Below are 15,528 nucleotides of genomic sequence, written 5' to 3'. Positions count from 1 at the left end.
AACAAGTTTCACACCAAATATAAGTAACACGTCATACCCTTTTTATACCAATCATGCCAACATTAAACAAAATTCATGCCAAACAATAATATGCATAATATACAGTTTTAACAAAAAATCTACTAAATTGAATAATTGTAAAATAAATTAAATATAATATTTATCCTAACCACTTTTTTGCCTTTTTTGGGTGTTGGGATTTCCGAGTCCTCCTTCGTTGTAATCAGAAGGGGGTTCTATCATTTTCCTTTTCCTTTTTTGTCATTTTTGATTTGCAGGACTTTCAATTTTCTTTTCTTGACTCTTCTTCCCCTTTTGTGTAACATGTTTCTTCCTTTGTGAAGTACCACCCTTTTTCACCGGACTTTCATTCTTGTTTCGCAGCTACGATTGAGTCAAAATGTTGAATGTTGGAGCCTCTATTTCAGTAGTAGATGTCGCTTCTACTAATCGAGGCTCTTTCGAGGAGTATGATCAAGTTTCTTTGACATGTTTTGTTTGAAGAATCTTAAAATATTGATTCTTACTGTTGTGAATCTGCCCTTTTATTTTTGATTGTATGGAGAATATATTTCTCCTAATCAATTTTTAGATGTTGAAGCCGGCTTTAATTTCTGTTTTTTTGAACGTGGAGTGGTGGGGTGTTGAATAACATAGGTGTGCTGCTTAGGGGAGTGGGATTGACGTGGGGTGAGGGATTTAGGTGGGGTGTGGGGGTGTGGCATGTAGCTGTAAAAAAGTACAGAAATCAATGTAAATCCCTATAATTATGTAAGAGATAATTATGGAATTTTTTATTTAAATAATTTAATAATAATAATATAAAATTATAAAAAGATTAATTATTGAATAAAGTAAAATTTAATTGATATATAAATAATTAGTGATATGTTATAACACGTAATTAAACTGTTATAAGCAAGAATTTGTTTAAAGTAGATTTAAAACTTGTAATATTGACTCTTAAATGTGTATATGGGTGATTTTTCCATAGCGAAACTAATATTTTTTCTCTAATACATCCCGCCAAACGATACCAAAAAAAAATCAAAAGACAAGAAACTACAGGTTCAAAATTTAATATTTGTTGCAGTAGTAACTTTTTGCATACATCCTCCTCCCTGTACTGCTGCTATGATAGAGAAGTTGGATTGTACAACCAAAAATAGCCACATTCTTGGACCCATCTACCATGAAATTTGAGATTAGACAAGCTAAGCTTGTCCTTAAGACAAATGATATAGAAGCTGATCAAAAGACAGCCAAACCAACATACATGACAAAACAGAAAAAAGATCATTAATAAACATATAGAAATAATCTTCCAGGACCAAAGAAATGGACAATTATATCTAATGTAAATGGGAGAAACCCTGGCTAAAGGAACATAAAAATATATTCACATAGTTCCTCAAATGACCATAGCAGAAAACAGGCAAGTAGAAATCAGCTTTTGATCTGATATCCCTTGTTCTGCAAGAAGTCCTCATATTGTGTTGCCAGATCTCCACTGGCGTATTCACTTGACCATAACGAGGGGCTCAATTTGCGTTGAGCAACACTAGAAATTGACTGTCACAGCACGTAGCTACAAAAACTTTCTTCCGTCATGGCTCTTGTGTTTCTCAGGATTATTGATGACTCAAGATACCTCAATGAACTTCTAACAACATGAACATATTTAAGCTTGCATGATAGCTTTTTCTTTTCAGGAGAAAAAGTTATAATGACACTTCATCTAACACTTCATCTAACAGATTTTGCTTGTATAAGGCCAAATTCTGCAGAAAGTGATAATAGACTACATAAATTTCAACAGCTCTACAAGGTTTCATGCAGCATATCAGATGTGCATCTAGCAGAAAAGTGAAAAAGATTAGTATTGTTTTGAAGGTATGATTGTTGAAAGTCCAACAACGACAATCAGAGATGATGTACCACACCCACACCGCACTATTTCTTAAAAAGAATTTTTGATCCGCACCACAACTGTGTATATCTGAACCTGCCCTGCCCCGCCTGCCATCCCTAATTATTTTCACTTTGAACAGTATCTAAACAACACCGGGATTCTAATTCCTAATTTTCTGCTTTTTCTTTTGATAACTTGAACAGAGGGAGAGATGGCTTTCTATCTTTTACGAAGAGATTTTTGATATGATAGGTGGCAACTAGAGACATAAATGTTAAGGTAACATATCGCTACATATCACATCACCTGCAGCAATGTTTTGAACAATGCCTTTTATATTTGTCATTTTCTTAAAAGCCTTCATCGTTTGCTATAATGTTGCAAAAGGAATGAGTTAATATAATTCTTTTGATGAGTGTAGAACAAGTATACTAAAGGACATTTACACTTAACTAACTGTTCCATTTGATGCTCAGAAGTCACATGTTGTAACTCCCTGGTGTAGGCAAAGTGCAGTCGCTTAGGCAGAACTTCAATGCCTCTCAGGATCCCTTTAGTAGGGCGGAGACTAAACAATGAATATAGCAGGGAAAGTGACATATTAATTGTTAAAAGAACGTTATGAATGAATATGTTAGTGATTAAGAATTAAAATTAGGAATTTAGCATACGAAAATTAGTCACCAACCCAAAATAAAAAATTAAAGTTACATTTTTATATCTCGATCAGAAATTAAAGTAACATTTTGATTGACAAGCTTTTTACTTCATATATTTCAGTTAATTGTATTATTTTATATCTGTTCTTCAACCAATTGTTTTGTGTTTTTAGTTACCTTTTCTTGAATTACCCTTTCTTCTTCATTGAGTCTTTATTCACTCAAATCCACACTTTAGTTGCACTTTGAGCTTAGAGACTCAGCAAACGTTGGCATTTTCTACTCTGTCTTTGATAACTATCAATAACATTGATTGTTGAACTACGTTCTTTGCTTGACAACCTCCTATTATAATTTTCATATTAGAAGGGCAGCCCGGTGCACTAAAGCTCCCGCTATGTAAAGGGTCCGGGGAAGGGCCGGACCACAAGGGACTATTGTAATTATATTTAATTTAGTGTTATGGTCAATTGAGATCATCTTGTTCTTCTTTTTTGAACTTTTCATAAAGCTATTGTACCCTTGGCATCATCAAAGTGGCATCTCAATAACATAACATCAGCTTAAGCTTAACTTTCTATCAACTTACTTGCTATTTTTAGTCTGACATCTGAAGTACTTCAGGATACAGAAATAAACAAGAGCTATCTACCAACTATTTCCTATAGAATGACATACATTAACTAAGTGGGAAAAAAGATTTTACCTCTGTATAAGCATAAACTCCATCCTCCGTAGATCCCAAGGGACTTCCTCTCCTGATGAATTGATTTTCTCTATATATGTAAAGCATTGGCACTCCAGTTGAGAGTTCTAAGTGGATGACCTGTTACCAAAGACCGATGCATAACCAACTAACATACATGCACTGAAAATGTGTGATACTAACAGGAAAATGACAATACTCATTACCTCCTCAGCAGTCAATTTATCGAGATACATTAGGATGGACCTCAATGAATTTGCATGAGCTACTACCATTACATTCTTTCCACTGGAAAGTTGGGGTTCAATCTGCAAGTAAATGCTCAGTAATGAGAGAACAAGATATCAAGCCCTGCGTCAATAGAAACTAGTCTCCTCTATATGCTTTTTATAGTCACAGCAGCTTACTTGCTCTTTAAAATAGGTAACAGCTCTTCGCAAGCACATTTCCAAGCTCTCACCGTTGGGTGGTCGAGCATCATAGCTTCGGCGCCATTTATAGACTTGCTCTTTTCCGCATCTTTCAGCTGTTTCCAGCTTATTAAACCCTTGAAGTTCCCCGTACCTATAAAATAATAACATCCTACTGAATCTGGGATGACATCATATTGGAATAGAAACAAAATGAGAGCTGTTAAATTACATTCTTTCATTCAGTTGCCATGCTTTAACAACAGGAACAGACTGCATCTCGGTGCCTTCACTATAAATTTGACTCCATACTTTGGCTTGTTCAGTCTCATCGTGTACAATAATGGGCACCTGAAAATTCAAGAAGGATAAGTGCTTATATACAGTGGCCTTTTCTTAGATAAATTTGATATCATCTGCACATTATATTGGTGACATACGAACAAAAGAGCATGCAATCTTTGGTATACCAACCACCTTCCAGTAATATGGAGACAATTTACACTACAATCAGGAGGGAGCCTCATTTCTTGAATCTCATGGAAAGATTTAATGTAATTTTTGCAATAAAGATGCATTTTTTATTTCCTGAATTGTTTTGGGTGCTAAATCCTGTTTGACCGTCATCCATGTCTTACAGCATGACAAAAAAACATATAAAGGTAACAATAAGTCATAGATAACGGATAAGTGATAACCAAGAAAGAGACTTTTCTAGATAGGATAACATTATCCAGGAAGCAGGAAGAACATTTCTTGCAACACAACAAACAGAAAGGCTTATTTGTTTATGAAGCTCAGGATAATCTTATTTCACATTGCTAATTCATGCTGTGTCTATACTTTTTTAAACCTGTCCTCATGAATTCTGATTTATGAATCAGGAATATTAGCATAAAGCAGGCCAAATGATTGGAAATAATTAGCAAACAAATTTAACAATTGATAAGGGGAACTTTCTCCAGAATGGTTCACCAAGAAAAGGACAAGTTTTGATATGCATATGACAGATCATAAGGGGACTTGACATAGCATAAGAGCAGCCAGCTCAAGGACAGCTGTAATTGTTCCAACTGTACATGAAGTTATTCAAACTAAAAAGTAAATTCAAGAATATTTTTAGTGCTACCCTAAGTCATTTCAGAGACTTGCACTAGTTAGCAGGACCATGCTTCAAAAAGACAAGATTTTTTGAAGACCAAAATGCAGAAGTACCTTCTTGCAGTGGTGCTCTGTTAGGGCAAGCATGGCCGTCATCTGAGAACGAATCAATGCAGAGATGTAGACAACATCAATGGGTAAGTGTCTAATTCTCTTACCGGCTTCAATTGCTTCGTCAACACCTTTAGTGGTGAGTGGCACATCTACACAACCAGTGAACAGGTTCTTTTCATTCCACATTGATTCTCCATGCCGTATTAAGATCAAGTATGATTCAGCTGCAGGGAATAAAGCCTTAAATAGGACAAGATCACAAACTAGAATCCAGATACCAAAACGAATAACGAGAACTCACTTTTTGATAGATGATAACAAGAATTACTGGGAAGGAGTGTACTCACGTACTGTTCTCCGCGAATCATTGGTACTTGATAATGAGGAGAAAATTGGCTTAATAGCACATAAAGGTGACTCTGATGAATACTTCACACAGTTTACATACTGCCTCAAACTGCATCTCTCTTTTCTAAACACTGGTTTCATTTTAAGACTCCCAGATGAAGATGTGACCAGGAAGTCCCTAGCACCCTCGTTGGCAGTGAAGCATATTGCTTGGTGATATGCAGCAGCAACCATATTGAGTATAAAGTTATCCCAACTAAGCACCATAAAAGAAAACAAAAGGAAACTGAATAGACATCCCCACAGTGTTCAGCAAAATTTCACAAACAAAGAACTGCATATCATACATACTGATAACTAATTGTCGGATAAGTTAATAGACCATTTTAAAAAAGGAAAAAATATTCTAATAAGTTTATGATCAACTAGTACAAACAAATTAATGGATAGCTAACAATAAACTTTTCAAAAAAGTAACTTTACATCAGAAATGTGTTATCATAAATTCTATCAAGCAGATCATACATGTTCACACTCATGTAACTAAGAAAAAAAGGGGTAAAGGTCCCGCTATGCACTGGTTCAGGGCAGAACCACAAGGGTCTATTATACACGGGACCTCAACATCAACTATAATCATTCCAAATCAAGAATGTGCTCAAAGGGCACATGATGCTACATGGAGTAGAGACATTTCCTATTTAAGGATATTAAGCAGAACCTTAAACAGATGGATTAAAAGAGGAGAAAAAGATGGAATCTTGATTTTAAATGAGAGTTGACAAAAAGATGATCTTTACCTCTTTGTGATCAAACTTCACCTTTCAACAACTGTGTAATCAAACGAATGCAGACACAGAAGAAGCTCATACATGTGAACGCGGAGATCTCAAAGAATGGCTGCCGGAGGTTGCTGTCAGTTTGTCACAGTCAGATGCGACGCCGTTTCATACCTGAAGGGCTTGTTCAAGTTGGGCTTCGATTAGGCTAATTTTTCACAAATATGATCTTTTACTTCAGTAGCCGTTCTATTACAGCCCTTTAGCAATGTAGCCTATTAACTAATTCTAATTAACAATGAACCAATAATAAAAGAAGGAAATTTCAAAAACAGCTAATACTAGAAACACAATCAGGCTTCGTAGCTATCTATTGTTTTCTTAATTATGATTCGTAGATACATCTTATAAGAAGGAGAGACGTGAGCAAGATTGGGAGAAAGGGGAGAGAATCAAGCATGAACGGGGAGGGAGATACTATTGATCTAATTGTACCATGAATACAATTAATCTAATTGTATCATGACTACAATTGATCTAATTGTATCATGAATACAATTGATTTGTATAACAAAACAAGCTACTAAAAAGGTGGAGAGAGAAGAGTGAGATTGGGTGAGGGATGATAGAGCGAAATATGGGAGAGAGATACAATTGATTTGTATATTTGATTGATAATTGTATATCTGACCGATAATTGTATCATGAATACAATTGATACAACTGATTTGTATCAACGAATACAATTGTATTAAAAACTATTGTATTCAATTTGTTGATGAAAATCAATTGTATCAGGGATATTAACGAATACAATTTGTATCTTTGTTGTAATTGGTAACAAATTGTATTTGTATTCACAAGTTGTCTTGTGTATTGTATTTAGGAGTTACCATTTGTATTTGTAATATCATTGAGTGTTGCCATTTATATTTGTATTGCAGGGAGATAGAGCGGAAGAGGCGAGAGAGAAGAAAGGGAGGAGAGAAACGAGCGAGAGAGGGGAGAGAGGACAAAAAGAGAGAGGGGAGAGAGGGCAAAAAGAGAGAGGTGAGAGGCAAGAGAGGGGAGAGAGGGCATTAGCATAGATATATTTATAAAGCAATAGTTGTGAATAGTAATCCAAACTATAGTGATGTATAGTAAATACATACCATATGTTTATTGTACTACATAATTTTTTCCTAATAAGAGGTCATCATGTGGTCTAGTGGATTGAGTTCCTCCCTTAATCAAACATTCCAGTTTCAAGTCTTGAGCATGAAATTGTTTTGGATAGGAAGCTCTATCTGGCATGAATTTGAATTAATGAGAATCAATATGACTATCAAAATAATTACTAGCCTAATGTATCAAAAACTATAAATTATTTTGTATCAAATATATATATATATATAATATTTGTTGGTTATTATTTTGATCAACTACATAATGTTAAATGTAGATTGTATCTTTTTTTTTTTTTTTTTTGAGAATAAATGTAGATTGTATCTTTCCCTAATAAAAAATATCAGCGCTAAACTTTCACCAAATTTTATCATGATACTCATCCTAATTAGTATATAATCCTTGAAGGACTTTTGAAATGCTACGAGGAAAATATGAAAAACGAAAAAAAATACCTATCGAAGCAAACATAATTATTATATCTACTGAACTTAGCTATATTTAAACATACCTATCTAAGTCTCTAATAGCGTATTGGTAGTTAGTTATAGATATGCATTAGTTTGAATTTTGAATTGAAAAGATATGGTATACAGTTTGTCTCGTATAGGACTCTTCTAGGTATAAAATTTGTGTCTTTGTAGGAGTTAACCACATCGGTTGTTCCTGTACTTTGTATCTACAAAAAGAGCGTCTTGCTCTTTCATTATGAATTTGATCGATACTATGTTTTACCAATTTATCATGGTATTAGAGCATCAGTAAACAATAACAAAATAATAATGACGGGGAACGATAATGAAGTAGCCAATTCTCCATACACGTTGCAACCAACTGAAAAACCCTGGAGCGTCTCTGGTCACATGTTTACTCACAAAAGATAACTATTCGATATGGCGGAGGGCCATGAGAAATGCCTTGTTGGCTAAGTCAAAGTTAGGCTTTGTTGATGGTAGTCTTCCGCGATCAATAACAAGCTCTACAAACGAAGTTGTCTGGATTAAGGGAAATTCCATGGTAATATCTTGGATTTTTAACTCTCTTCATCCCTCACTTCACAGTAGTGTAGCTTTTTTTGATACATCAGGTGAACTTTGGAAAGATTTAGAGGAGAGATTTTCACAAGAAAATGCTTCTCGAGTTCACCAGTTGAAAATGGAGATCGTGAATACACAATAGCAGGTCATTGTTTACTACACCAAATTGAAGGGATTATGGGATGAGTATGGATCGTATTGTCAGTTTCCAAATTGCAGTTGTGATGCCATTAAGGAATATGAAGCAGAAAGGGAAAAAAAGAAGGTTCATCAGTTTCTTATAGGATTGAATGAGAAATTTAATATTGTTCGATCTCAGGTTTTAAATACTGAACCATTACCATCTCTAGCCCGTGTGTATGGACTAGTTTCACAGGAAGAACGACAACAACAACTCAATACAAGCAAAGGAAATAATTTATTGGAGGGGGCGATATTTGCTTCAAAGAGAAACACCAATACTTTCAATTCTCGTCAATTGTCAGGTAAATGTGATGTCTCTAAACTATTTTGTGATCACTGTAAACGGTGGAGACACACCAAGGACAAATGTTTTGAACTACATGACTATCCAGATTGGTGAAAAAACAATAGAAAAGGAAAGGGTAAGTCAATTAATTCCAGTCGAACATTAGAAGTTGAACGTGTGGATTACTCCCTAATAAGTGGTTTATCAAAAGAACAATATAACCAGTTTATGTCTCTTTAAGCCTTGAAAACTCCAAGGGTATTGATTCAATGGATAATTTTGCTGGTAAGGCTGTTACTTTTCCTACCGCTAATTATGAATGGATATTAGATTCGGGAGCGTCTGATCATATGACTTGTCAGAAGAATTCTCTGTCAAATGAAAGAAAGCTTCTCTTTGATTCTAATATAACTATTCCTGATGGTTCATCTGTTACTGCTAATACTTGTGGAGACATGACTCTTAATTCTTCAATAACCTTAAATCATGTTTTACATGTACCAATGTTTGGCTGCAATCTTATTTCTAGCAGTAAGTTGACACAATCATTAAATTGTGTTGCTCATTTTTTTCCCTTCCTTTTGTGTTCTGCAGGACTTAGCCACGAGGAAGCTGATTGGCATGGGTAAACTGAAGAATAGCCTTTATTATTTCCAAATTCAAGCACTAGTTTCAGCTCTTTTGTCAAATAAAGACCAAACTATTTTGTGGCATCAACGTCTTGGTCATGTATCTTTTAGTCGTTTGTCTTTCATTTCAGAACTTTAGTTTTTAAATTTTAATAAGTTAGATGATTATTGTGATGCTTGCCACTGAGCTAAGCAAATTCGGAAGTCATTTCCTGTTAGTTCTATTAAATCTAATGAAGCTTTCGATTTGATTCATTGTGATTTATGGGGTCCCTATCATTCACCTTCTTTGTCAAAGTCTCATTATTTCTTGACCATCATGGATGATTTTACCAGAACTACTTGGGTGTATTTGCTTAAGTCTAAAACTGAAGTTTCTCATTTATTGATTTCCTTTCTTGCAATGGTACAAAGACAATTTAATCGTCTTGTTAAAATCATTCGCAGTGACAACGGCACAGAGTTTACTAATAGTTCACTTCAACAATGTTGTCGGGAAGAAGGAATTCTAAATCAGTTTTCTTGTATCTCCACACTCCAACAAAATGGTGTAGTAGAACGTAAACATCGACATTTACCTGATGTCGCTAGATCCTTAAGGGTACCAATAAAATTTTGGGGAGAATGCATTCTAACAACAACTTATTTAATTAATTACACACCAACACCTCTTTTATCTGGAAAAAGTCCATATGAGTTGTTGTTTTCCTCAAAACTTTCTTATGCACATTTACGTATTTTTGGATGTCTCTGTTATGCTTCAGTTATTCCACGAACTCGTGATAAATTTCATGATAGAGCCAAACCTTGTATTTTTCTGGGTTATCCATATGGTCATAAAGGTTATAAGGTCTTTGATCTAAAAACACATCAAGTATTTGTTTCTCGTGATGTGATTTTTAATGAAAGAGTTTTTCCTTATAAAGAAAATACTCTTTCTTCTCTTAAAAAGCAATCACGAGTACCTTTACCATTGTCGATTGATGATCCTGATCAAATCTTTTTAAGCCAAGGTCCACCATAAGAAAATCTCAATCCAGGCACAATACATCCAAATATGGCTCCAAGTGACGCCATAAATCTTCAACAATCACAAGATCAGATTATTGAACCTTCAAGAACACCTATTGTTCCAACTCGACCTCAACGCACGAAAACCCAACCAGCTCATCTTAAAGATTTTCTAGTCAATCTCCCGAACAATAATAAAAGTTTTTCTTCAAGATCATCCAACACAGCTTGCTCAGGTATTGGTCCAGCTTATCCTTTATGTCACTATGTTTCCTACTCCAATTTTTCCACGACTCATACATGTTTTCTTTCGGCCATTACCCACCATAATGAGCCAACATCTTACAAACAAGCAGTACAGGTGGAACACTGGAAGCAGGCCATGAGAAAAGAGCAAGAAGCACTTGAACAAAACCACACATGGACCTTAGAACATCTCCCAGTAGATAAAAGAGCTATTGGTTGTAAATCGGTCTACAAAATTAAGTTTAGCTCGTGATGGATCAATTGAGCGATATAAGGCGCGCCTTGTTGCTAAAGGCTACAACCAAGTAGAAGGTTTAGATTATAATGAAACGTTTGCTCTAGTTGCCAAACTCACTACAGTTCGTACATTTTTAGTTGTTGCAGATGTGCGAAATTGGGATCTCCATCAATTGGATGTGCATAATGCTTTTATTCATGGAGATTTACGTAAAGAAGTTTACATGCAACCACCACCTGGATATTTGTCGGCCAAAGATAATAGAGTTTGTCGCCTTCGACGGTCACTTTATGGATTAAAACAGGCCTCAAGGCAGTGGTTTGCTAAGTTTTCTACTGCTATTTTAAGGTTTGGCTTTACACAATCCAAGGGTGACACTTCTTTATTTTTATATCAACGAGGAAATTCTTTTGCAGCTATTCTTGTATATATAGATGATGTGATCGTTGCCACCAATGATTCATTCAATTTGAAAGCTTTAAAGGGCTACTTAGCATCCTAGTTTCCTATAAAAGATTTGGGTCCTCTAAAGTATTTTCTTGGTCTAGAAATTGCTCGCAGTTTAAAAGGAATAGTTCTTTCACAGTGAAAATGCACGCTGGATATTTTAAAAGAAACGGGGATGCTGGGATCTAAACCAGTGAAATTTCCCATAGAGCAGCACACTGTTTAGCTTTGGATGAAAGTTCTCCTCTGCAGTATCATGGGCCCTTTCGCAGATTGGTTGGGAGGTTGATTTATCTATCCGTTACTAAACCTGATATTTGTTATTCAGTTCATTTGTTGTCTCAATTCATATACTAGCCTCAACAGAATCATTGGTTAGCTGCCCTCTGAATGTTGCGTTATTTAAAGCTTGCACCAGGCCAAGGTATTTTCCTTTCCATATCAAGTCATTTATCTATAAAAGGATTTTGTGATTCAGACTGGGCAAGTTGTCCACTCACCCGTCGTTCAACCAGTGGGTATATCATATTTCTTGGTCATTCACCTATTTCATGGAAGAGCAAGAAACAGATAACAATGTCACGTTCTTCTGCTGAAGGAGAATATCGTTCAATGGCAACAACTTCTTGTGAGATCATTTGGATACACCAATTACTTTCAGACTTATATGTCCCTTGTTTGGATCCAGTTTCTTTATATTGTAATAGTCAAGCGGCACGTCATATTGCCAACAATCCAGTTTATCATGAACGAACTAAGCACATTGAGGTGGACTATCATTTTGTTCGGGACCGTATTCAACGGGGTTTGTTGGTTTGTCATCACATTTCAACACAACATCAACTTGCTGATGTTTTTACTAAAGCTTTAGGTGTGCACCAGTTTCAAATATTAATTGCCAAGTTAGGCATTCGGGACCTCCACGCTCCAACTTGAGGGAGCGTAATAGCGTACTGATAGTTAGTTATAGATATGCATTAGTTTGAATTTTGAATTGAAAAGATCTGGTATACAGTTTGTCTCGTATGGGACTCTTCTAGGTATAGAATTTGTGTCCTTGTAGGAGTTAACCACATCGGTTGTTCCTGTACTTTGTATCTATAAAAAGAGCGTCTTGCTCTTTCATTATGAATTTGATCGATACTCTGTTTTACCAATTTATCAGTCTCATTAACAAGCTCATGAAGAGTAAAAAAAGAAATGCATCTCCAAGGTGAAGAGGACTCACTTAAATGGTACTAGTGACTTTGAATTTTTTTATCAGATGAAAGCAGTTGAAAAATTGCTTCATTGCTTGGCTACACTGATAATGACTACTGAAACTCTTGAAGACAAAAAAATAATAATTACCAGGATATGTTTGTATGTTGGGGTGTATAATTATTTCTTGATCTTCAAAGAAGCAATCTATTGCTACTCTCTCGACTACTGTGGCAGAGTACATCACTTCAACAATTTATTGTGACAGTACTTCAGCAATTAATATTTCAAAAAATTCAATTGAATATGAACGAAATAAGCATATAGATGTAAAGTAGTACTTCTTTATGTGATCTAACTAAAAATACAAAAAATGGTCTTATTTGTTGCTGAAGTGAAAAGCAGGTTGCAAACATGTTTACAAAGCCCCTAAAATCAGTGTCCTCCCTAAAGCTACATGATCAGGCTGCAGACATGTTGATAAAGCCCCTAAAATCAGTGTTCTTCCTAAAACAATGTGATCAACTTGGTGTTTGCAAATTAAACTAAAGATATTTCAGTTTAAAGGAGGGAATGTTGACAACGAAATCAGCTTTGTGAATTAGTAGTTAGCTTGTTCAATGAGTTATTTCCTAGTCTTTAGGTTAGGAGACTAGTGCAATCAGTTTTTAGATTCGTTTTTTTTTTTTAGGTATAAACATGTTCTTTGATTACTAAATTTTCTAGTAAAGAACTCTTATAACAACTTATTTTGAAGTATCAACATAAAACACTTTCACTTGCATATTACTTTCATTTTGTTGCTATTAATTTCTATAATTTTAAACTTCAGGCCTCATGGGTAGGATAGGAAGAATGTGTCTATATTATCTATTTTGCTTGCTTGCTTCTTATCGGAGTTAAGATTGATTCCATTATGAATCCCACAAGCAATACCATGTTACATATGGAAGTACTTAGACATCATTATGCTTTTTTATGAAGCAATATTAAGTAGTATCAAAGCTCCAACAAATTACTCTTTTATTATATTTAAAACAAACTTGAAGTATAAGACTATCGACTAGCAGCAAGAAAATCAATCAAGCCACAATTTAAGCATTAGTAATAATTTTAATGAGCCATTAAATTTTTCCTCATATACTACTAAAAGGAAACATATAGTAACATCCAGAAAACAATAACAAAGAGAATAGAAGTATCAATTTTGATGCCTAAAGCATCATAATCATCAACATCATAATAATAATCCTAAACACATCAAACAAAGATTCATAACAAATAATTTGTTGTTCTTGTTCCTTTAATATTGATCCTCAGTCAATTGGTATTGCTGGAGGATCTGAGTGCAGTCAGCAAGAGGTTCATTGGAGAGGAAACCCATGTTGTTAGCATAACGAACATCCGAGGTCATGCCATTGTTGCGGGTGAGGGCAACACGGGCACGATCACGACCAGCATTGGGGATGTTACATGTTTTATCACCGCTCTCGACGAGCACAACATCACAGACATCATCACCACAGTCACGTTTAACTAAGATGTTGTATTCACCCTTTGAGTTTGTCACACCATCAATTCTGTATGTTAATTTGTTGGTCACCCTGTTTTTGCACTCAACTTTAACCTTAGATCCTGTCCATCATACCACAATTGTTGTTAATCCTACCGAAAACTAGGAGCAAAAAAGACGCGGATTTAGGATTTAAACTTTATATGAGTTCAATTTTTAAAGTTATAGGTATATATATCTACTATTACTCGCCGCAATTTTATTAGATTTTCCCCCAAAATTTATGTTCAGCGTCAAAAGTAGTAGATTCATATGAACGGAAGGCTAAATCCGCCTCTGGCAACAAAAACAGTTCACACTACGATATGAAACAATCCAATTTTGATGATAAACTACATCACTATATACTAAATCAGGCAACATTTCCTCACTTAAACACTACACAATACAATCTAGTAAGTCTATAGAGTAGATCTGCAAATGGGTAGTAAAAAAATGACAAATTAGAACAGATCTTGAAATATGAACAGTGGAAAATGCAGAATGAATTAGAGAAGAGGGGTTTTTAGTGTTTACCAGCAAGATACTTAGTAGCAGGGGTCTCAAATCCACATCGGCAAGTATCACAATAACATCTACCCTTGACAAGGAAAGGGTTGGAAGTGGCAGTAGCCAAAGAAACAGAGAGTAAGCAAAGAGCAACAAATACAACCAATCTTGCCATTTTTTGAAGAAGAAATCTCAAACTCTCTCTACTTTTTGCTGCTTCTTGTTGTTGAAGGGGATAGATAGAAATGGAGAAAGAGAGGAAAGTGGAATATAATGGGGTTAAAGCGTCGGTGGATGGGCTGGCAGACAGTAGTAAAGTCACATGGGAGCTTCGGGAATCAAGTGAATACTCCTCCATTTAATTTTTTTATATTTCGAGATTCAAATAAATTTATCTTTAATTATATTTTAAAATTATTAAATTAACAAACAATATGATTTATTCTACACGTAATTTTCAAATATATAAATTCTATTTAAAAAAATTTATACCTGATATAAATTTACGATTAAAATTAGACTATTTGACTCGAATCCAACAGAAAGTGTCACATGGGACAGTTGAAGTAATTAAGAAAGCTGGTAGTATATACTAAGCGCGTCTTGCGCCAATTTTTTTTTACTCAACTAGATTGCCAATCAAAGTTTCATTAATTTCGGTGCGTGGGTTCCATCTGCCCCTCCCTTTTCTCCTTACGCGGGAGATCTGTTAAATTTTTCAGTTACTTCTACTCTTTTATCATCGTAATTATCGGTTAAATCGTTAAGAAAATAATCTCAAGTCGTTAAAAATTAATAATTTGACTAAAAATATCAAAGTCTAATTCAAAACAGCTATTATTATCAGGATTATCGGTTAAATCGTTAAGAAAAAATCTCAAATTATTAAAAATGGATAATTTAATATCAAAAATATCAAAATCATTACTAAAACAGCTAATTCAATAGCTTATTAGTAGAGGTGTACATAGGTCGGTTTAGTTTGGTTTTTCA

General features: G+C 34.8%; 2 protein-coding genes across 5 annotated transcripts; both read right to left on the bottom strand.

Moving 5' to 3' along the window:
• Positions 1–1,610: 1,610 nt before the first annotated feature.
• Positions 1,611–6,214, bottom strand: LOC125829502 (2,3-bisphosphoglycerate-dependent phosphoglycerate mutase 1-like). 4 transcript variants are annotated; one of them, XM_049508722.1, is made up of 8 exons: positions 6,051–6,214; positions 5,204–5,506; positions 4,903–5,126; positions 3,920–4,038; positions 3,685–3,841; positions 3,484–3,585; positions 3,278–3,397; positions 1,611–1,781 (listed from the first exon to the last, which is right to left on the bottom strand). In XM_049508722.1, the coding sequence occupies exons 2-8, from the start codon at positions 5,268–5,270 to the stop codon at positions 1,722–1,724; spliced, it is 849 nt and encodes a 282-aa protein (XP_049364679.1). In that variant the 5' UTR covers positions 5,271–5,506; positions 6,051–6,214; the 3' UTR covers positions 1,611–1,721. The 4 variants fall into 4 exon arrangements, with proteins under 4 accessions (XP_049364679.1, XP_049364680.1, XP_049364678.1 ...); XM_049508723.1 differs by having other exon boundaries at positions 4,903–5,142; positions 5,250–5,506; XM_049508721.1 differs by having other exon boundaries at positions 5,250–5,506.
• A 7,314-nt stretch (positions 6,215–13,528) lies between these two features.
• On the bottom strand, positions 13,529–14,818 carry LOC125829525 (pollen-specific protein C13-like). Its single transcript, XM_049508746.1, has 2 exons — positions 14,563–14,818; positions 13,529–14,108 (listed from the first exon to the last, which is right to left on the bottom strand). The coding sequence occupies exons 1-2, from the start codon at positions 14,708–14,710 to the stop codon at positions 13,777–13,779; spliced, it is 480 nt and encodes a 159-aa protein (XP_049364703.1). The 5' UTR covers positions 14,711–14,818; the 3' UTR covers positions 13,529–13,776.
• Between the last annotated feature and the right edge of the window lie 710 nt (positions 14,819–15,528).

Source organism: Solanum verrucosum, unplaced genomic scaffold, assembly GCF_900185275.1.
Source record: "Solanum verrucosum unplaced genomic scaffold, falcon-dt-bn FXZP01000031.1, whole genome shotgun sequence".
NCBI classification, from domain to species: Eukaryota; Viridiplantae; Streptophyta; class Magnoliopsida; order Solanales; family Solanaceae; genus Solanum; species Solanum verrucosum.
Note: the sequence above shows the minus strand (reverse complement) of the source record. Positions and strands in the feature narration are given on the sequence as shown.

Bases quoted from the DNA above. Each gene is read 5' to 3' on its own strand.
- LOC125829502 (XM_049508720.1), bottom strand. From the start codon at position 5,484: ATGGTTGCTGCTGCATATCACCAAGCAATATGCTTCACTGCCAACGAG. The intron at 3,842-3,919 runs GTAATTTAACAG...ATTATTTTATAG, and splicing joins TGGCAACTGAATGAAAGAAT to GTACGGGGAACTTCAAGGGT. The intron at 1,782-3,277 runs GTAAAATCTTTT...CACTTTCTGCAG, and splicing joins GAGTTTATGCTTATACAGAG to AATTTGGCCTTATACAAGCA.
- LOC125829525 (XM_049508746.1), bottom strand. From the start codon at position 14,710: ATGGCAAGATTGGTTGTATTTGTTGCTCTTTGCTTACTCTCTGTTTCT. The intron at 14,109-14,562 runs GTAAACACTAAA...TATGATGGACAG, and splicing joins TGCTACTAAGTATCTTGCTG to GATCTAAGGTTAAAGTTGAG.